At 48.1% G+C, this 22946-nt stretch overlaps 2 protein-coding genes across 2 annotated transcripts in view; one reads left to right on the top strand and one right to left on the bottom strand.

Annotated features, from left to right (window-relative positions):
* Positions 1–462: 462 nt before the first annotated feature.
* Itgae (integrin subunit alpha E) overlaps positions 463–22946 on the bottom strand; it is a 66557-nt gene continuing 44073 nt past the window's right edge. The window contains exons 20-31 of the mRNA XM_028888705.2: positions 19184–19257; positions 16292–16424; positions 14646–14744; positions 13680–13759; positions 12864–12938; positions 11452–11515; positions 11265–11372; positions 7043–7099; positions 6677–6772; positions 5123–5218; positions 1708–1818; positions 463–720 (exon numbers count right to left, since the gene is read on the bottom strand). Coding sequence (XP_028744538.1) covers positions 628–720; positions 1708–1818; positions 5123–5218; positions 6677–6772; positions 7043–7099; positions 11265–11372; positions 11452–11515; positions 12864–12938; positions 13680–13759; positions 14646–14744; positions 16292–16424; positions 19184–19257 — 1086 coding nt within the window. The 3' untranslated portion in view covers positions 463–627. The remainder of the gene's footprint in view (positions 721–1707; positions 1819–5122; positions 5219–6676; positions 6773–7042; positions 7100–11264; positions 11373–11451; positions 11516–12863; positions 12939–13679; positions 13760–14645; positions 14745–16291; positions 16425–19183; positions 19258–22946) is intronic.
* Positions 7270–10156, top strand: Haspin (histone H3 associated protein kinase). The gene has a single exon (XM_028888703.2). It carries the CDS (start codon positions 7295–7297, stop codon positions 9560–9562), a length of 2268 nt encoding a protein of 755 aa, XP_028744536.1. The 5' UTR covers positions 7270–7294; the 3' UTR covers positions 9563–10156.

Here is a 22946-nt window from a genome sequence, read left to right as displayed (position 1 = left end):
AGTAAGTTAAACAGATAAGGGCCCAGCTTGGTGGTGCATGCCTTTAATCCCAGTACTCAAGAAGCAGTGGCAGGGGAATCTCTGAGTTCAAAACCAATCCACATACAGGTACGAATACATACAGATGCATACACACATATACTTACATAAAAATAAAATAAATCTTTGCTTAAAAGAATATAAAAGAGTCAAGCTGGGTGTGGCGGCACTCCCCTTTAATCCCAGCACTCAGATAGCAGAGGCAGGTGGATATCTGTGAGTTCAAGGCCAGCCTGGTCTATATAGTGAGTTCTTCCAGGACAGCCAGAGCTATGTAGAGAGACCCTGACACAAACAAACAAAAAACCCAATATAATTAATATTTTTAATAGGAATGGAAATTTGGTCTATCAGTCATCAAAACACATGGCAAATTGTGGAAAATATGTACACACTAGAGGCATTGCTGTAAAAGTAAATTTATTCAAAAGAAAATGCGTCCAAGTTTCCCTTCTGCACAACGCACCAACATTATGGAAACAATGAGTGCTGTGAACAACGCTACGGTTCGTTCGATGCTCCCAGGTCGTCCTAAGCAGAGTATGCGGCAGACACTGGACGTCCAGGCCCCGGGACTGAAGCAGGGCTCTAATCTTCCGCCAGCAGACTGTCCGCCTTCAGCTGGGCCCTCCTTATGCTCTCCAAGTTCAGCTGCTGATACTTTCTCTTGAAAAAGCCACACTGAAACAATGAGGAGGAAGGAAGCCTCGTAAGGACCTGAGGTAGCCGCCTGCTTTACACACAGTCTCCGGGCTGCTGTGAACAGCTCCAGACCTCTGCCTCTGGCTTCTCTTTCCTCCTCTGCCCTCCTCTGAGCTTTCTTCATCCTCTCGGTCCCTTCTTCAGTACTGCCTTCCTGGTGCTCATCCCCCAACAAGAGCAGGCCTCCCCTGTCCTCTGAACGGCCAGAGCACTTAAACACCGTCAACTAACTGGAGTGCTGTGGAGTCGGGCATACAGGATGGATCTAATCCTCTCTCTGGGAGAAGGCCCAGGACAGCCTGCCATGCTAAAGACCTGGACTGCACACAGCCTCCTATAGAAGCTCAGGATCTAGGAAGACCGGAAATAACACTGAGGTGTGATGGCTGCCACCTGTAAGGCTGTCAGAAGGGAGCTCTCCTCCGGCCTGGCCCGGAAGCCAGCACATGCATCCAGGAGCCTGGCTAAGCTCCCTGGGGAGCTGTGTGAAGGGTGAGAGGGTGGGAACTGGCACTCCTACCAAGAGCAGTCACACATGCCCCAACAGAGAGTCGTGAGCCTATTTAGGGAATGAGTCAACTGGTCTGCAGGGAAAAAAAAAAAAGCAAGACTTACGGATGTGAGAGAGAGAGAGGCCAGGATGTAGAAGGCCTCAAATAACACTGAGCACATTTGGACTCTGAGATAGGGCAAGACAAGGACTCTAAAAGGGGTGACAATCAGATCTGTCTTAGGAATAGCTCTCTGTGCTCAAATACTTCAATTAGGCTCCCCCGACCCCCAGAGAGAGACTGTCAGGTTCTTCTGTCTAAACAGGATGTATAGCTTCAACAATATAGAAAAGAGGCCACAAGGCCAGGGTAGACAGATGCACTAGGTCTGAAGTTAGCTGTCCTCAAAGGTACTGAAACCAACATGAGCGCCCCGTGCCTTCTTCTTCTTCCAGACATGACGAGCAGAACTGACCTTGTACAGAATGGCTATAATCACAACCAACACCAGGAGGCCTCCAATACTGCTGCCAATGATGAGAGGCAAAGAGTGGGGCTCCTCCTCTTTCAGGAAGATGACAGTGATCTGGATAGAGAGATGGTCCAACAAGTCAGTAAACTGCAAGCGAGGAAGAGCGTCCATGTTATTTTAAGGAACAAAAGATAAGGACTTGGTAACAACCTGCGTATTGATCGAGACTGATGGCGGCAAAAAGCTGACCATTCCCTGACACAGCATTTTCCACCACCTAAAATCATCTGATGGCCACAGCACTTCACAAGAAGGTCTCTGATCTCAATGAGCTAGGTCATCGGGGGATGTGACCTTGTCCCAAAGGTGGTCTGCCAGGCTGAGGATGCTCTCACAGCATCGATTCTACAGCAGCTGTGCCCATCTGTGTCCTTAGTTCCTATGGTCATTGTCTCCAAAGTGATGCCTTGTTTAAAGATCCCCAAGTCCTTTTCAACTCAAGTCTGATGGATGTTTTTAAATCTCGCACAAATGCCTAAAGTCTTTGGCAATACCTTTTCCTGTGAGAAATGTCTGGCAGGGGTTGCCCTGTTCTTCACCTGGCTGAGTGCAGCCCTCGGGGATGCTGTAAGGGCAAAAATGGGTCCACCCAGGGCACTGCAGGACTCTTCTGTTAGAAATCATCCCCACGCTGGGCGGTGGTGGCCCACACCTTTAATCCCAGCACTTGGGAGGCAGAGGCAGGTGGATCTCTGTGAATTTGAGGCCAGCCTGGGCTACAGGGTGAGTTCCAGGAAAGGCGCCAAAGCTACACAGAGAAACCCTGTCTTGAAAAACAAAACAAAAAACAAAAGAAAGAAAGAAAGAAAGGAAGGAAGGAAGGAAGGAAGGAAGAAATCATCCCCATAAGGTGTTTTCCCAAGGATCTCAGCAGCTCAAGAGTCTTCTCTCACCCTGACATGCTGAAAAGCTCTACAGATAACACTTCCTGACAGGGGCCTGGCCCTCCTGGGTAGTGGCCAGAGCGTGCTGCCAGGACACAGTTGGAGCCAGCGGGTCATGTTGAGTCCCTGTGGCAAGACACTGAGTTCCCCTCAGGCCAGTGCCTAGGCACCAAGGTCAGGCATGCTTTGGAGAGATTTCATACAGGGTAGGGAGTTACCCAACTCACCCTTGAGGCCGCTCCTGGCTAAGTTATAAATGTGACTGGGTCAGGACTGGCCCTTTGGACCACACTTAGCTACAGGCAAACGGAACTTCACAGGAGTAAGTTCTGATCTTGAGAGCAGGAAAGGAACAAGGCAACAGAGTCGGAGCGGGACAGCAACAGAGCTCTGATGGTAACGCAGGAGTGGAAGGCAAGGGGAGGGGGGGAGGACTCTGGAACCTGGGCGGAGGAGTGAAGGAGGCCCGCCATGCCAGGGGCACAACAGCCCAGACTGCAGCGGAAACAGCATCCCTAGTTCTCAAGGTCTTGTCCCTTGACCCCTTTGAAATGCACAGGTTCTCCCCAAAGTGAGTCAAAGCAGAGGGTAAGGGAGAAGCAGGACATAGGACAGTGGGCAGTCCAGTGGCCATCCTGTCAGCTGCCATTCTGGAGTCACGGTGGTCAGAGCCCATCAGGACAGACTGCCTCCTTTGCTGGTGACTGAGAGAAGATTGCACCCGCATTGATGGCTAAAGGAACCACAGTTCTCAGTTGGTACCTTTCTGGTGGGGTTGGAGTTCAATTATATTGCTTTAGTTAGTTGTTAGTTAGTTTTCATTTTTGAGACACAGGGTTTCTCTGTGTAGTCCTGACTTTTCCAGAACTCACTCTGTAGACCAGGTTGGTCTCGAACTCCATCTGCTTGCCTCTGCCTCCCAAGTCCTGGGATTGAAGGTGCACACCGCCGCCGCCGCCGCCGCCGCCGCCGCCGCCACCACCACCACCACCCAGCTTAATGGTAATACTTTATGAAAATAAACTCCTATTTTTTTAGAATCTAGGCAGTGTGTGATTAATAAGAAAGTGCTTATGTTTCTTTAATACCATTTTCTGTACAAGCAATCCTTCAGAGGCCAGCAAGACGCCTTCAAGGCTGACAACTCCTGCAAGTTGTCCCATGTACACCTTGACACGCATATGCTCACACACATACCTATACACACAACATGAATAAGTGTGATAAGCTGGGTGTGTTGACATCAGGCTGTGTCCTGCTCTGAGTTACTCTATACTGTCTGTATAAGACAGTTTTCCAGGTTGTGCCTTGCCCCAAGAGAGACTCCATTTTATGAGCAGTGTTTGACTCCCTTTAAAAGACGGAGGATGACTATATACCTGGATGGACATGTGAACAGCACTATCCACCTGGCATTATGCATGAAGTACATGGATAATGATAGATGACTCACTTATTCCTAGAAGTAGAAAGGGCGACATAAATTTATTGGGGTGAATGGAGACTGTAGGGGAACATGGGCATATTAAAATGGCATGAGGGAAACCAGGCCCAGGAACTTATCAGTCACACGAGACCAAAGACAGAGTGTATGCAACATCATTTACTTATTCATGTGTATGAGCATTTTGCCTGCATATGTCTGTGAACCATGTGCACTCTTGGAGCCTCTGACGTCAGAACAGGAGGGAGGAGGAGGGCATTAGATCCCCTAGAACTAGAATCATAGATGGATGTGAGCTACCATGGAACTGAACCTAGGTCTTCAGCAAGAGCAGCCTACACTCTTAACCCATGTGTCATCTCCCCAGTCCCCAACACCCACTCTGTCCTCCATGGCATCAGGCAGGCAAAACACCCACACATATAAAATTTAAAAAGAGCCGGGCAGTGGTGGCTCACGCCTTTAATCCCAGCACTCGGGAGGCAGAGGCAGGTGGATCTCTGTGAGTTCAAGGCCAGCCTGGTCTCCAAAGCGAGTTCCAGGAAAGGTGCAAAGCTACACAGAGAAACCCGGTTTTTGAAAAAAAAAAAAAATTAAAAAGAGAAAAAAATGAAGATTCAGGGCAACACGCACAAGAACGTTTAGCTCAGACCCAGACATCAGTTTGGCTTTGGTCACATTTTTGAAAACTGAACTCCAACACTTCTAGTACTCAGTCTAACTCCTATAAAAGAATTAGGCATTGGGAGCATGCTCCTGCTCAGCACTGTAACAGACACTACTGTCAAATACTAGGAAGACATTATAGGTACACAAAAATAATCCCACGTAGGAAACGATTTAACTATTTCCTAAACTATTTTCAAAACCAATTAATCTTTCATTAAGTACACACCGTTGTTGATTGCTATTTCTCAGATGAGACACTGAGACAGACGCTCAAGGACACCAGGACAGGTGGTCGTGTAGCCAAGGTCAGAAGCGACAATGGTTTCCCCAGAACACTAATCTGAAAATAGCCAGGAGTTACCTTCGTTCTGTGGTTCTCTGTGTTCAGCCCCTCGTAGAGAGATTTGTCGAAAGATATTTCACCGAGGATCTGCAGTTCAGTTACATCTTTCAGTAACTTCAAGATGGAGAAAGGTGGAGTGTGGAGGAACACAAAGCACATTTTAGACATGAACTCTTTGTTTCTGGAGAGTTTCAATCATCTTTCCCTTCAAATGCATTCCTTCTCCAGTGTTCCTTTAGCCTCTGTAAACGGTCCCAGCAGCCACACAGCTATCCAAGCAATAAGCCTGGAGTCATTCCCCAACTTCCTTGTTTTCGAGACAGGGTTTCTCTGTGTAGTTTTGGTGGCTATCCTGGATCTTGCCCCGTAGACCAGGCTGGCCTCAAACTCACAGAGATCCGCCTGGCTCTGCCTCCCGAGTGCTGGGATTAAAGGCGTGCGCCACCGCCGCCCAGCATTCCACAACTTCTTTTCCCTTAGTTTGACATCAAGCCACAACCCCACCTGATGTCAGCTCTAAACAGTTCTAGAACACTCTGTCACCCATGTGACCCTTTCCCTCCATTCCCATTCCATCTCAGTTGAGACCACATGGCTCTCATCTGAATCACTGCACCATGTTAAACTTGGTCATCTGTTCCCACTTTACAGTAAGGCCTCTCCAGGAAAACAAAATCTGAGCAGTGTTATGCAAATTAACTATAGGTGCACAGTCCAGTGGCCACACTATTAGCAAGCTAAAACACAGAAATGACAGAATATCTTGGTAGAAGGGAGACAGAAGTGAGAAAGGACAGGCAGCATTGGGCGAAAAATTAAGGAGGGACCAAATCATGGAATTCTTTGCATGCCATGCAAGCAGTATGGATTTTCACCTAAGTGTATCCAGCTCCAAAGTTCACGTTTCTGTTGGTTTGGAGTTTCTGATTTCTGTTTTTAAAGGAAGATAGCACAGTCTAATGCTAACTGAAGAATTATTTCATTTTTAAACATCATGTGCATATATGGGCACGTGTGCATGTGAGTGCAGGTGTCCATGGAGATGAGGAGAGGGCATCAGATCCCCCCACAGCTGGAGTTACAAGTTGTTGTGAGCTGCCCAACTTGGGTGCTAGGAACTGAACCACATCTTCTGCAAGAACAGTACACACTCTGAACTGCTGATCCATCGCTCTAGCTCTTGAAGAATTATTTGTTTAGGTTAGGGGGAAAGCCAAGACAAAGCGAGTGTGCTCAAGGTTATGCAACAGGCCCAACAGAGAGGGTGACCTGAATTACAACCACATCAGTAGAGGCAGAGAGACACGATTTTAAATGTATTCTGAAGGTGGGACAGCAGGGTTTGCTGCTAGAATACACATGGGGAGTAGCAAAGAGGAACCATGGGTAATTCCCACATCTTACTGTGGAACAGGATTAAGATACCTATCAAGTACTTGCTAAGAGCAGGTTGGGACAGAAGGTCAATCAAGCGATCTATTCTGAATGGCACATTCCAGATGCTATTATTCTTTCTCGAGGAGAGACCCTAGAGTTGGACGGCCAAATCTGCAGCATTGCAGTCTCCAGTACCTGCTTGTTGTGGCCCACGGAGATCTCTGCAGCCACAGTTACATTTTCTTTATTCGATGTGATAGTACAGATCACTGAATGCCATTCTTCTACATGCTGCAAAAGCAAAAAGTGAGACTGCTTACTCCCTTCTAGCGCATTAGGGCTGAAAATCTAAATATCTAGGATAGAGCATCTAAGGTCCCAGAGCAGAAGTTGCGAGCAGTTTAAGCAATCTCCTTCGCCCAAGCAAAGTGTCAGTCACCATGGCAAACAGGACCAAGTGAGGCTGAGAGTCTCAGACAGAACTTTGCAGAAGCTGCGACCTGACCTCTGCGGTCACCCTGTTAAGGGGCTCCCCACCATCCCTTTCTCAAGCTCACTCACCTGAACAGGATCGCTTCCACAAGCGCGCTCTTGACTCTGCGTGCACTCCGTGTGGGCCTGAAACGAGATCCCTTCCTGAGCCGCCTGAGCGCTCTAAGTCCGCGCTAGGCAGGCACCCTGCCCCCTGGCGGCTTCTGGGAGGTCCGGGCGTGCTGTGCAGCCGGGGAGCCGGCGCTAGGACCCAGCGGCCGGCGGGCGCGCTCGCGGAAGTCTCGCGGTGTTTCGGTTTGAACCGATCGGCGGGCACCCGCCATGGCAGCGTCCCGCCCGCAGCCCGGGACCCGGCTCTTTCGAACGTACGCGGCGAGGGGCGTCCGGAGGTCGCAGCGGCAGCCTCGCCGGCCGGCCGTGCCATGGTTCCAGCCGCCGGATCCGAAGCGCGCCTTCAGCAGCAGCTTCAGCGGCAATGACCAGTCGCCGTCGGTCTCTTCCGACGACCCGGACGACCCTGATGACCCCGACTTCCCTGGCAGCCCAGTAGGCCCACGGCGCCGGCGACCTCGGGGCCGCGTCTCCCGCCAGTGCACCCTGACAGCCACCCAGAGGCTGCGGCCTCGGCCCCCGCAGAAGTGCAGCACCCCGTGCGGCCGGCTGCGACCGCCACACTTCCCCAGCTGCAACCTGGGCTGCCTAAGCCCGGACCTCGGCGTGTGCAGCCAGTCCAGGGACAGCAACGACCTAGGCACCAGTGCCTCCCTGTTCGGCTCTCCGACCTCCCCGGGAGCCCCCGACTCGGATACAGCCTCTGCAGTCCCCAACGACTGCCACTTCCCAGCAGCCTCCGTGGACGAAGCATCTCTGCCCTGCCCCCAGGAAGCAGCAACAGATGACGGCGGGTTCACCAGGATGGGTCGCCAAGCCGGAGCCGGCTTCAGGTCATCTGTCGTTAGCCTTGTGGACTCGGGGACCACAGAAGATTACGAGTCTGGGACCGATGGGGAGAATGTGAAGGAATCGTGTAGTGGAAGACAGCAGGTGGGAAAGAGCCGAACGGGCCCGGGTCTGGCAAGCACGGGAAAGAGAAGGGCCACAAGTCAAAAGGTTGTGTCTCAAGGAGCCGACCAGGTGGACGGGGGAAAGGCCAGTTCTTGCAAGGACCTTCGTGTACCAGAGCAAATCAGCAGGCCTAAGAGAAATGGGTCACTCCGGAAGAGGAAACAGCAAGAAGCAACGGGAACCTCTGCCCTTCGCTACCACCAATCTAAGAAGAAAAAAGAAGATCCAGTCTCCTCCCCGGACTTGAATCATATCCATGAGGCCCGTTCTTGGACCAAAACCAGAGCCTCCTTCAGTTTCCACAAGAAGAAAATTATAACTAATGTGTCAGAGGTATGCTGCAAATACACTGTCGGTTCTCCCTCTAGGTCCCTCCTCTCTGAATATTCAGCCTCTCTTATCATGAACAGAGCAAGCGGTACTGTTTCTTCCTGTCACTCCTCTTCTATGTATTTGCTAAGCCCCTTAGAGGCCCTGGAGATCACAGACAAAAAGCCATCTTATGCTGAAAAGGTTTATGGGGAGTGTGATCAGGAAGGACCTATCCCCTTTAATGATTGCCTTTCCACAGAAAAACTGGAACACTGTGAGAAGATTGGGGAAGGAGTGTTTGGGGAAGTGTTTCAAACAATTACTGATCAAACACCTGTAGCCCTAAAAATCATTGCTATTGAAGGACCAGATTTAGTCAATGGGTCTCATCAAAAAACGTTTGAGGAGATCCTACCAGAGATCATCATCTCCAAAGAGCTGAGCCTCTTGTCTGGTGAGGTGTACAACCGCACAGAAGGCTTTATTGGCCTGAACTCAGTACACTGTGTTCAGGGGCCTTACCCTCCCTTGCTGCTCAAAGCCTGGGATCATTATAACTCAACCAAAAAATCTGCAAATGACCGGCCTGACTTTTTCCAGGAAGACCAGCTCTTTATTATACTGGAATTCGAGTTCGGTGGGACTGACTTAGAGCAAATGAAAACAAAGCTGTCCTCCGTGGCTGCTGCAAAGAGCATTCTGCACCAGATCACCGCATCCCTCGCCGTGGCAGAAGCATCGCTGCGCTTTGAGCACCGTGACTTACACTGGGGGAATGTGCTCTTAAAGAAAACCAACCTCAAAGAGCTCCACTACACCCTCAATGGGGAGACAAGCACCATTCCCACCCACGGACTACAAGTCAACATCATCGACTACACCCTGTCCCGCTTGGAGCGGGATGGGATTGTGGTTTTCTGTGATATCTCTGCTGAAGAGGAACTATTTACAGGTGAAGGTGACTACCAGTTCGAGATCTACAGGCTCATGAGGAAGGAGAACAGAAACTGCTGGGGTGAGTATCACCCTTACAATAATGTGCTGTGGCTACATTACCTCACAGACAAGATTCTGAATCATATGAGCTTTAAGACTAAATGTCAGACCACAGCCATGAAGCAAATAAAGAAAGGCCTGCAGCATTTCCACAGAACTGTACTAAGCTTCAGCTCTGCCACTGACCTGCTCTGCCAACACAGTCTGTTTAAGTAAGCCGCTTCTTAGTGCTCACATTGAGAGCACTTACAAAGCCTCATTGAGAACACCTTCAACACCTCTGGGACTGTTTTTAATCTCTGCCACTCGAGCAGGATGGAGGTAAATGCCCATCCTTTAAGAGGTCTCTGTCAGCTTTTTAAAAGAGAATCTTGTTTTTAAAAGGTAACCAAAATGTTTGTCGACATGATTAAACTTGCTTTTTTAACAAGTGTTCTTAAAAATAAACTGCATAGAGGACAAGTTTTGAGCCTTGATACCTTATGTAGGATGAGCAAAAAGAAGTCAGAAAGCCCAGCCCTCAGCTGTGGTCCTTCCTGCTCTTGAAGCTGTTGTCAAGGCTGGTGCAGGAACCAGACCTCAGATGAGTTAGTTACTGGATGCAAAAAGGATGTAGCAGAACAGAGCCAAAAAAAAAAAAAAAAAAAAGAAAAAAAAAAAAAAAGAAAAGAAAGAAAGACTAGATAGTCAAACCCCAGATGGAGGGTATACACCAGCATATGGGAAATGTCTTATCAAATTCATTCACCAATCACAGAAGCAGAATTTATGAATTTTTCAAAAGGGAAATAAATGTCTCTATGGCTCTGATGTTTGAATTTTTTTGCTTATTTTTTATCAAAGAAAGGGAAACAGATTGCTTTAAGATCTTAATGATTAATTTTCCTTCTGACTTACTCCTAATATTTTCCCATAATTAAGTTGTCTTGTTTTTGACTCCCAAAGCTCATGTTGGTTTGTTTGGGTTTGTTTTGGTTTTAAAATTTTAAATGTACATTGGTTTGTGTGCAGCCACAGGTTGAGAGGCAGAGGACAAATAGAAGTCAGAGGACAACTTCAGGTGTCATCAGGAATGCCGTCCACTTTTGTGACAGTCATCCATGGGCCTGGAGTTCACCGATTAAGCTAGATTTGTGGGTTAGTGAGCCTCAGGGGTCCTCCACTTTCCTAGCAGCGAGATTACAAGCACAAACACCACGCCCAGCATTTTTGCATGGGTTCTGGGGATCAGACTTTGTGCTTGCGAGGCAAACGCTTCCTGAGTTCCCCCCAGCCCTGTGTTGCGGCCCTGAGGTTTGAATCCAGGGCCTGGTGCAGGACAGCAGGCAGCTTTCACAGAGCTGCGTCCCCAGCCCTCCTTATTTTGTGACATGATTTCACTAAGTTGTTCAGGCTAGTCTTGAACTTGTTCGTAGCCAAGCTGGCTTAAACTTATGAAATTCCCTGCCTCATCCTCACAGACAGCTGCAATTACAAGCCTGTGCCACCAGGCCTGGCTAAAGCTCTAGTTTTTATACCTTTGAGAATCTGTAGTCTCTGGAGAGACATGTGATCATGATTAAGAATCCTACAGATGCGGGCGGTGGTGGCACACACCTTTAATCCCAGCACTTGGGAGGCAGAGCCAGGCGGATCTCTGTGATTTCAAGGCCAGCCTGGTCTACAGAGTGAGATCCAGGACAGGCACCAAAACTACACAGAGAAACCCTGTCTTGGGAAAAAAAAAAAAAAAACCTACAAAAACAAAAGCTAGGCAGTGGTGATGCACACACTTTTAATCTCACAGCTAGGGGGCAGAGACAAGCAGATCTCTGCGAGTTTGAGGCCAGCCTGGTCTACAGAGCGAGTTCTAAGACAGCCAGGACTACACAGAGAAACCGTGTCTCGGAGGAAAAAAAAAAGGAACCCATTTAAATACCTGAGTCTTTGTCAGATCCTTCACTCTTACAATCTGGAAAGTTTGTAATCTGACGGGGACACAAATTTGCAGCTGGAATACAGCTCCAAAGAGATTTTCCCCATGCACCTGCCAAATCAAATGAGCAGCAAGTCAAAACTTAGTGGTGTTAGCAGCCTTAGATTGACAGTAATCACTATGTACTTACATTGAAGAGGAAGTCTTTGTGGTCCGAAGGGCTCTGGCTTGTGTTCATGTACATCACTGACGGTCTGCAATGAGAGGAAGGACATGTGTGAGGACTCGAGGCGCCTTCCTGGTTCTGGGTGAACTTGTGTGTTTCCAGCTGGATACACTAAGACAGATAGCAAACTGGGGCTGGAGAGATGGCTCAGTGGCTAAGAGCACCAGCTGCTCTTCCAGAGGACCTGAGTTCAATTCCCAGCAACCACATGGTGGCTCACAACATCTGTAATGTGATCTGGAGCCCTCTTCTGGCCTGCAGGCATACATGCAGGCAGAACACTGTATACACAATAAATAAATAAATCTTTAAAAAAAAAAAAAAAAAAAAAAAAAAAAAGAGGACTCAAAACTGAAAGTCAAAATGTTTAGTCCTCGTAAGGCAGTGGGACAAAATATTTGCAAGCTGTACAGTTGGACTCTGCTCTGAGTGGCCTTCCTTCTTTTCTCTAACTCATATGTGTGTGAGTACACGTGTGACAGTGCCCTTGCCTGTGGGTGCGCGTGTGCAGGCCAGAGGTCAACGCCAGTCCCCTGTACTCTCCACTTTAGCTTTTGACAGTCTCTCACGGAACCCGGGAGCTTGCTGTTTCAGCTAGACTGGCTGGCTGGCAAGCCAGAAGGATCTGCCTCTCTCACCCCACCCACCCCAGCACTGACATTCCAGATGTGCGTCACACCACTGACTTTTCCACGGGTGCTGAGAATCTGAACTCAGGTCCTGATGCCTGCCCAGGCAGAACTTGACTCACCGAGCCATCTCCCCAGCCCTTCTCCAGCCCCACAGCCACCCCCTTTCCCTGGCATCCCATCACCCTTTTGTAGCAGGACCAGTTGGCACTGTGCTTTTGATGACCACTGTGGTGTTTCAGAAACCCAACATGATGTATGCATACAAGTAGTGCAGTAAAGAAACCGAAACTGCCGCTCCGTCGGCGGAAAAGTAAAAGTTCATTCCAAGCTGCCAAGGCTGTCTCCAGCCCGGACCTTGAGATGCTGACAGACACCACAGGTGTCAACTGGAGAGCCAGGTGTCCCTTTGCCAGAGGTAAGGGAAATGGCTCCTTTGGGCAGATGAGAACCAGTTTCGCAAGTCCTGAGGAATGCTAGCTTTTCTCTAACCACCAGAAATCCTGTAGTCTAGGTTGAGCGGGGACTCAATTTTGGACAAGTCGGTGAGCCTGCCCTTTTTGTGTGTGGGAGGCAGGCTACCCTTTGCGCCTGACAGTATCCCAGAGAGGCTGGGCACTAAGCAGCCTCCTCTCAGAGAAGGGCAATGCCCACATCCACCCTGATGGGCACTTGTGTGCACAAGAGAGAATCCCCAAAGCCGTCCTCAGGGCATGACCATCACACAGACCCCTGGGGAGTCCTTACCTGGGAAGAACTGCAGTGAAGGCATGCCTGAACTGAAGGCTGTGGGTCTCTCTGGCCAAAGACTTCTCATGGGAACTGGGAACAAAAGTGTTAATTGACCACACAACTGCTTGTTAACTTGACTTCCTGAGAAACATCTCAAAGATGAATCTCTTAGCAGGCCACACTTAGAGAAATGTTGATTTTAGTAGGATTTCTCAGCTTCCATACTTGACATTTTGGGTCAAAGAATTCCCTGTTATGGACTTGTCTTGCACACTGAATAATGGTTATTGGCATCTCTCAATAGAAGACAGTATCACATCCTAACTCATTGCAATCAAAATTAGTTCTAGAATGCTGAGCATGGTGGTGCACGCCTTTGATCCCAGCACTCGGGAGGCAGAGGCAGGCAGATTTCTGAGTTCGAGGACAGCCTGGTCTACAGAGCAAGTACCAGGACAGCCAGGGCTACACAGAGAAATCCTGTCTCAAAAAAAAAAAAAAATTCAGACATTGCCTCAGGAGTAGAATTGACCTTGTTTGACCCCTTCCTAACACCATACCCTGTCCTACCTTTGAACATGATAGAACATGATAGAGTTCTATCAGAGTTGAGAAGGTCAGAACTAGGACTCCAGTTCCACCAGAATATACCCTGGTGTTCCTTTGTGTGAATGCAAATATCTTAAGTATCTTTGATGAGAGGAAACTTCCGTGGACTCAGTGAGGAACCCCCTTTCTCCCAGAACAGCGAGAGAGCCAGAGCACTCGGCCTGAACATAAGACTTCCCCCCAAGGCCATATCCTAAGTCTGCTAACACAGTCACCACTTACTTAGAGATGGTCACAGTGATGTCTGCTGTCCTGTTTGGAAAGACACTCTCCTCTAGCTGCCAAATGACTGAGACATTTACCTGTTTTGAAGGAGGAAATTAAACGAGTGAGTGGGGGAACGAGTCACTTGATAACTGCTCACCAGCCACAGCCCAGACTGTCTCAAACTGGCTGTGGTGGTTTGAACAAGAATGGCCCCATGCGCTCAAATATTTGAATGACAGAGGGTGGAACTCCGACAGGATAGGAAGGATTAGAAGGTGTCTTTGTTGGAGGAAGTATGTCACTGGTCAGGGATGTGGGGTGGGGTGTGTTGAGTTTTCAAACGCCCACGCCAGGCCAGTCTGCTTGTGGATTAGGAGGTAGCTCTCGGCTACTTCTCCAGCACCTGCCTGTCTGCTTCCTGCCTTGATGAAAATGGACTAACCCTCTGACACTGTAAGCAAGCTCCCAATTAAATGCTTTCTTTTCTAAGAGTTGCCTTGGTCACCTGGTCTCTTCACGGCAATAGAACAATGACCAAAACCCTGGCTAAGCAGCACTAGTTAACCCAGTTTACATTTCTCATGTTTTTTTGTTTTGTTTTGTTTTTTGTAGCACAGCCGCTATTTCATATAAGCTTCGCTATGCAAATACCGAGTGAACCAAACAGACGGCGTTATTCTCCTTCTACAAGTAAGGGAAAGTACAGCAGAGTTGCTGAACGGTACGAAGATAATTTGGTCTGATATTCCTTCCATACATATCCCCACTTCCCTCTGCTTTCCTCGGAGAGCCAGCACTGGCCATCGGGAACTTTTCCCTACACCCCCACTGTTCCCCATTTCAGGGCAGGCTTAGCAGTTCTCAACACTGCAGACATGGTGACCACAGCAAAGGGAAGCATAGGGACCACAGCTGAAAGGTGCAGAGGAGGCTGGGAGCTCCAGGGGAGTGAGAAGAGCCATCTAATCCCAACAGACTCACAGATGACCTCTTGAGTATGGGGTGACCAATCTTGCAGTTCACGACCAGGGCAGAAGCAGCTGGCTTGGGGTCATCACACTGAATGTCTGGAGAGAATGGCTGTTAAAACAGAAGAAGGTGTTTTAGTTTGGGTTTTAATTTTTTATTGTATGGGTAGGAGTGTTTTGCCTGCATGTGAATGCCTGGTGCCCTCGGAGGTCAGAAGGGGGCGTCAGATTCCCCTGGAACTGGAGTTATAGGTGGTTGTGAGCTGCCATGTAGCTGCTGGGACTCAAACCCAGGTCCTCTGGAAGAACAGCAGGTGCTCTTAACTGAGCCATCTCTCCAGCCCCAAAAGATGCTCCAGGAGGAAAAGGAGCAGTTTCCTCACAGCAGCTCAGCAACCATTGGCGGACCTGTCTACGTGTCAGACTTGGCCCTGGGCTTACTCACGGCTGGGGTTGAGTTTGAACCCAAAGCCTAAGGGGAGCCTAAGTTAGCATCTATTGAGAAAAGTTCTGTTCTGTGAGGGAAGCACAGGAGCAGCGGACTCTGGTTCCCGCTGACAGGCTGTATAAAGTCCTCACAGAGAGGAAGACACTGGAACTGGGCTGTGGACCAATGCAAAGTGTCACACTGAGATGGAGGGAAAGCTTGTGTGCGCTCAAGCACTGACTGCTATGCGGCCTTCTAACCAGGGCTCCCCGTCTGCATCACCAAACACAGAGAGCTACTCTCCCCCAAATGGCCATCATTGCTAGTATCACCATCACCCTTTCCATTCTAGATAGGTAGAAGATAATTTCAACTTTTCTCAATAGATGCTAACTTAGCCCCAGTAGATTCACACACACACACACACACACACACACACACACACACACACACACATACACACACACACACACACATTCCCGGCAAACCTATAGTCCCAACAGAGTCAAGTTTTACTAACTCACTACCATGAGGACTGTCTTGTGGGGTGTCTTCACTCAGCAAAGGAAAAGGCAGAGTTGTCGAGGGTTGGGGGTGTGGGGTTAAGGAAAAAGGCAGACGAAGCAGTCCAGAAAGCCTCACAGCAGAGCAGAGTAAAGGGTCAGGTGATGCCAGGGGTGGCGCCATCCCAACTGGGTCAACATACACATCATGAGGAAGCTGTGTCCAGAAACACTGCATCTGCAGCCCTGTCCCTTAGATGGACACTGAATCTACTTCTCTCTGTCAGAGGGACTTAGATTCCCCCAGACAAGAGCAGGGTGGTTTCCTACTTTCTGAAAGAACTTCAAGCCTCAGAGTTTCTGACCATCTTTGAATTAAGAGAACAGAACATCTCAGTGTCGTGACACCTGGCAGCCACATGCTTGCAAGCCGGTCTTTGCAGCTGGCCTTGTGACTGGGGAACAGTTGGGTAGAATTTTTGCTTCCTCAATTCCTTAGGCATTAGAATACATCTCTCACAATCCCGGTTAAGGAAGACTGTATGCAGGGAGGGGTGATTATGTGGTACCACTGAAGGTTTCTAGGGCCCAGGATTGGAAAGAATTTGTCTAATTGAGATTCCTGTACTGGATGGAGCAGAACGAGGCTGGTGGCAATGGCAGAGAAGCAGGTAGGCAACGAGGGAAAGGCATGGCAGTGTGTTTCCCAAGCCGGCATGTCCTGGGTACCTTCTGTATCCTCTTAAACTGTAAGTTTCTGGGATAATTCAGAGCCATGATTGTCATGTAGGAATCTTCCCCGGAGTTAGTCAGGCTGATGTTCATGGTCAGCTCCTTTGTGACTCCCACCACCAGCTCCTGCCTGCAAAGCGGGGAGGGGAGAGAAAGAGAGAGAGAATCGACAGTGCATTCAATCTGTAAAACTTCATGTACTACAGAAAAGCACATTCTTAACTATCACCCAAGATAAACTGTAAAAAGGCCCAGATTTTCTCCCTTTTAGTAGAGCTGAACCCCTGGCTGCATGTCCACCTTAACAGCTTAGTCACTAAGCAGTTAGTGAAATTATAACCACTTACTTAGTGGTTACCATGTACCAAATGCCATGCCAGGTGAGCTCACTTAATCCTCAGAATTACCCTAGAAAGTAGTATATAGTTACTTTGTATTTTACAGAAGAGGAAACCGAAGCTGAAAAACTAGCCTTCACCACTGAGCTACACCCCCAGCTCAGTTTAGGCGTTTGACTAGTTTTTAAAACAGTTTCAATTTGTTGCTCAGGCTGGTTGGTCTGTCACTCACTGTGTATCCCAGCTGCCCTTGCCATCCTCCTGCCTCAGCCTCCCAGTGGTGGGATTAGATGTGAGCCACAGTGCCTGTCTACGTTTGTTTTTTGAGACAGAGTCTCATTTTGTCCAGGTAGTCGAGTCTAGTTCTCATTTGATTTTGTAGGGGATCCACATCTGCAGAGAAGTCAAAACCCACTGCAACAGTGGAGTCTCTCTGTAGCAGCTTGCTGGCTATGGCCACTAGGGGGCGATACAGGGCAAGCTGAGCACACTACATTTGGAGAGGAACTGGCTGGGAGGCGGATCTTGGTTGGAATTCAGTCCCTGTTGAGAGCAGCTGCGTCTTGAATGAATTCCTTAATGCTGGCCCCACATAATCATGCACATCTAAAATGGAAGTCTTACAAAGATCCACTCAAGGACAGGGACTCTGCCTTGACAACTCCAGACAACTGGTCATCAGCAACTTGACACACATGGCAGCTATTGAGGGCATTTTAAAGACTGCCATATGTCCCAAACCAAACTCAGCTTAGCTCCGGCAATGTCATCATGGAGCTGAACTTTTAGTGATTCAAAGTGGTGCAATAAAACATCTGCAGTGCTGGAAAGAGGGTCCACATCCTACTGTCTTACTGATACATTAGCCACATGTGGACATTCAGTGTGATGAGATACGGCAGGTGCCACTAAGGAACTGTTTGGTTTTACATTTTATTTTATTTTTGTTATTTTTTTTTCCAGAGTTGAGGACCGAACCCAGGGCCTTGCGCTTGCTAGTCAAGCGCTCTCCCACTGAGCTAAATCCCCAACTCCAATTACATTTTATTTTAGGTATATGGGTGGGTTTGCCTGCATGAAGTCTGTGTACCACATGCATGCAGTGCCCTGGGAGGCCAGAAGAGGGACCCTGGAACTGGAGTTACAGACAGTTGTGAGCCACCATGTAGTTGCTGGGAATTAAATCTGGGTCCTCTGAAAGAACAGTCAGGGTTCTTAACCACTGGACCATCTCTCTATCTATCCCTGGAATTACAGTTTTTAATAATGCATTTAAATGTGATGACCTTATTATTAAATATTCGACTGGGACTGGTGGTGAGTGTATTGGATTATGCAGTTCTAGATGCCAGGGCTGGGCCTTCTCCTGGCTCCCTACCTCTACTGTTAGCAAATCCAAAGACTCTGACTTCAAAAGATAACCACTGTCTTTGCCGCCAGCCAGGCTAAGCCACCACCCTCTTATCTGCACCTTCGTTGTCAGGGTAGTAATTATTATCTCCATTTCCTACACTCCGTCATTGTCTAATGGTGGTTCTCAACCTGTGGGCCACGACCCCTTTGAGGGTCAAATGACCCTTTCACAGGGGTCACCTAAGACCATGGGGTGGGGGGGTGAGGAAACAGCTATTTACATTACAATTCATAACAGTAGCAAAATTAGAGTTATAAAGTAGCAATGAAAATAATTTTATAATGGGGGTCATCACAACATGAAGAACTGTATTAAAGGGTTGTAGCATTAGGAAGGTTGAGAACCACTGTTAGACCACTCTCTAGCAAGAGCTAGACTCTTAAAATGTGAGCCCATCTCGATCCTCTGGCCTCCCAGCTCACATTCAAGGCCCTTCTAAGGTCCCATGGGACCCCCCCCTTAGACTCCCCCCCCCATGTTACTCTCCTTCCCTCTCACCCTTCACATGGAATCCATGCTCTACCTTCCACACGCCAGGGCTGTTTCCAGCAGGGTATTTGCACTCCCTTCAGATACCACACGGATGGTACCCACCTCCTCCTGTCACCCCCTGACCATCCTATTTAAAACCTCACCCCTTCTCTTGGTGCCATATCCCATCTACCTGAAGTTTACTCAGCTATCACTTTCCCTTTAAGTACCAGGAGGGCAAAGATTTTTGTCTGTACCATTGACTGAGGTGTTTCCCAGCATCTAGAGCCCCTGGAACTCCAGAAATACTCAATGAATTCATTCATGAATTTGGCCAAGAGGTGAACCAGAGGAAATTCTAGGAGCGAGGATCACTGTGAACATAGCATGGTCCAGGGGGTCAAGAGACCTGGGTTCAGGTTCACCAAGTGGCCACTGAGAGTCTAATGCCACAACTTCAACTATTTCCTGATCTGTATAATGGGAAGACAAATCTTTATCTTGCCCCCTCACAGGGTGGCTGAAATAACAGATACAAAATCCTATTGAGGGCCATGAGGAGAAGGGGAAAGGAATGTGCGTGGATCTGGGTGAGAGGCTTGCCCAGGTGAATCCTCAGGAGGACATGAGCTGCAGAAACGATGCTGATAACAAGATTCAACTCACTGCGAGATAGTGGTGGTCAGCTGGACCTCGGCAACACAGAATACTTTGTTCTTGCAGTCCTTCTCGTAGGGCAGCTGTATGTAGACAAAGGCAAGCAGAGTCAGCCCTGGGGCCCTACCTTTCCCAGCAACCCTGACTCCAACCTTCTTCCTTGGGGTACTTCTGCCCATCATGCCCTCCTGCTTGAAGAAGCATGGCTCGAAGAGAGTGACGGCAGACAGCTGGGACTCTGCCCACATGGCCAAGGGAGCTGTGTGTGTGTGACATTCCTAGACAACACGGGCACACTGTGATCTAGGCCTTTCGCCAAGCTCAAATGTGGGATGACCTTTGTGGAATGATAGGCATGCTGCCGGGTTTGTATCGTGTGCATCTCTCTGCCTCCAACATCTGGGAAGGCAAACCTTTGTGAAGGGAAGCTTCCTTAGTCCTTGGGAGTGTAGGCAGAAACAGCTGGGGCAGGAACAGGAACTGACCAGATACTGCAGGTGAATCTTTGCCAGCACCCCCTACCCCCCTACCCCCTACCCCCCACCCCCCACCCCCCCACCCAGGTGCCGGTCTTCTTGGTAAGTCTTCCCTTGTAATTCTGCATGCACGTCACAAGTAAATCAGAGAGTCACATCTGCTTGTAATCCTAGCACTGTGGGTACTGTGGCGCAATGGTGAGTTTCAGGCCTGGGCTACATAGCAAGACCTTGTCTCAAAAGCAGACAAACAAAAGACACATTTGGTTCAGAAGCTCTCTTCAAGATTGAAAAACCTCAGTTTGAGTTGGAAAAAAAAAAACAAAAACAAGTATTGTAACATAGCCAAGTCTAGTTTTTTCAGTGAAGGAAATGGCCAGCTCTCCAGCTTAAGAGTCTGCCTGTAGCTCCCCAGCAGCTGGAGATCACTGTGGCAGCTTTCTGCAGGGATAGCAGTGGGCTGGGCTTGGAGAGGGAGCCCCGAGCTCGAAAGGAGACCGTGCACTTGCCAGAAAAGAAAGACGCAGCTTGCAAGTCACAGTGCGGAGCTCTGAGCTCGGTCCAACTGGATCAACACGTGTGCTGTCTAATTTGCATTTGTTTTGGTGCTGGGATTGAAACCCAGGGTCCACGCCCCAGGTCCTGTTTTGTTTTGTTTAATTTAAATTTTATTTCTTTTTACTACATGTTGTATACAATCCATGTATGTGAGTGTGGGCACGTGCATGCCACACAGTGCCCTGTGGATGCCAGAGGACAGCTCTCAGGAGTCATTTCTCTCCCTCGGCCAGGAACTCTGTGACCTGAACTCTGGTCATCAGGCTTGCACAGTAAGTGCCCCCACCTTCTCCATCCATCCCTGATGAAAGACAACAGGGTTAACCCATCCTAGCTCCCAGCTGCAATGCATCCCCTGCTAACAGCTGTATACTCACAGCACCTACTTTTTCCTCATCCCTTTTATTGATGGAATAAATATTTTAAAAATCTCTTTCCCTAACCATCACAGTAATAATCGACGACTTAAAAATAGACATTGAGCAGGAAATGTACATCTCAAGTTTTCTCCCTAAAATACTCGTTTACAAAGGGAAATGGGAGCAGGAATAGTCCAGTCAACGCTGGTTGCCTCCCATGGGATGTCCTGATACAGCTTTACTTCTGTGATGCACCTGCCAAAACGCACAGCCTGGATCGAACTATGAGGAAACACCAGAAATAACCCAACCAAGGGACAGGCTACAAGATGGCTGCCCTACATCCTTCAAACCCTGAGGGTCCTTAGAGACAAGAAAACAAAAGCTATGGTGTCCAAGGCCTGTAGTCCTAGCACTCAGAAGGAGAAAGATCAGGAGCTCTAGGTCATCCTTGGTTATAGGGAGTTCAAGGCTAGCCTGGACTATATGAGACTGAGCTGCAAAAGAAAAATAAAGGCTGGAGAGATGGCTCAGCAGTTAAGAACACTAGCTGCTCTTCCAGAGGTCCTGAGTTCAATTCCCAGCACCCACATGGTACCAGGCTTACAACCATCTGAAATGGGATCTGATTCCCTTTTCTGGCATGCATGGAGACAGAGTGCTCATATACATAAAATACATAAATACATAAATAATCCTTGCCAGGTTGTGGTGGCACATGCCTTTAATACTAGCACTCGAGAGGCAGAGACAAATAGATAGTTTGAGGCTGGCTTGCTCTACAGAGTTCCAGGACAGCCAGGACTACACAGGAGAAATCCTGTCTTGAAAAAACAAAATAAATAAATAAACATAAAAATAAAGACAAGGAAAGATATAAGTCAATCATTCCAGATTAGAAGTGACTGAGATAGCGGCCGGCGCCAGCGGCGCACACCTTTAATCCCAGCACTCGGGAGGCAGAGGCAGGCGGATCTCTGTGAGTTCAAGGCCAGCCTGGTCTACAGAGTGAGATCCAGGACAGGCACAAAGCTTACACAGAGAAACGCTGTCTCGAAAAAAAAAAAAAAAAAAAAAAAAAAAAAAAAAAGACTCCATGTGTCCAGGCAAGCATTCTACCAGCTGAGCTACACCCCCAGAACTTTTTTTTCTTTTGCTAAAAAGCAAGTTAATAGGCTATCTACTTGTAGAGTAGATAGCAGTATTCCTTCAGTGTTAGTCTGATTTCATTCATCCCATGCTATGTCAGGGAATGGCCTTATTTTGGGGAAGTATATACTGAGCATGGCGGGGTAAGTCTTGTATATTATTATAAGGACCAGGCTTAATAATATACTTCCCAGGGGCCCAGAAGAGAAACTATGAACAGTGAAAATTATTTTCGGGAAAAGAATCTAAGTATACCGAGCTCTTTGTCCATCTACTTTATTCCTCTGGGATAAGATCCTGTCTACACAGCTTTAGTTCTGTTCTCATGCCTAGCTCCTTTCTTGCCTAATTTCTCTCTATATTTATCTGCTGTCCCCTCTTAAGTTCTATCTTAATTCTCTCATCTTAGTTCCGCCCCATCTAGGTTCTCATCCATCTAGTTCCTTCCCATCTCAGCTTCTCCCCCATCTCCTTCTTTCTCTTCTTGTTCTTCCCCATCTGGCTCTTCCTCATCTCGTTCCTCTAGTGCTCTCTTCTAGCCCTTCAATTCTAGTTCTTCTCCATCTTAGTTCGCTCCTCTCCAGTTCTTTTTATTTATTTTATTTTTATTTTTATTTATTTTTTATTTATTTATTTATTTATTTATTTATTTATTTTTTGGTTTTTCGAAACAGGGTTTCTCTGTGTAGCTTTGCGCCTTTCCTGGAACTCACTTGGTAGCCCAGGCTGGCCTCGAACTCACAGAGATCCACCTGCCTCTGCCTCCCGAGTTCTGGGATTAAAGGCGTGCACCACCACCGCCTGGCTTCCTCTCCAGTTCTTACCCATCTAGTTCTTCCATTCTTTTTTCTCTTCTTCGTCTTGTCCTTCTCTGAAAATAAAACTGCCTTTTTATCCCTTTGACCCTTATCTCTCCAAGCTATCTCTGCTCCAGACATTTCTGGCCAGTGTGCTCGGTTGCTAGGCAACTTGTTAGGCAACTTTCATCATAGCTGGATGTACCTGTAAGTTGGAACCCTTTAGTTCTGAGTTAACTGTTAAGGGTGGATCTAAAACTAGAGATAAGACTTCAGAAAGGAGAAAGTTAAGCTTAATTAGCACATCTGCCAGGCCTTCTCAAACAGGTAGTCTGGATGCTTAAGTCTGTTCTAGAGAGTACAGAGGTATCTCTGATAAGATACTTTCATCTATCTGGGGATGGTCCTGGCCAGATGCTGCTAATGACGATAA

This window comes from Peromyscus leucopus, chromosome 8b (genome assembly GCF_004664715.2).
Source record: "Peromyscus leucopus breed LL Stock chromosome 8b, UCI_PerLeu_2.1, whole genome shotgun sequence".
Lineage (NCBI taxonomy): Eukaryota > Metazoa > Chordata > Mammalia > Rodentia > Cricetidae > Peromyscus > Peromyscus leucopus.
Note: the sequence above shows the minus strand (reverse complement) of the source record. Positions and strands in the feature narration are given on the sequence as shown.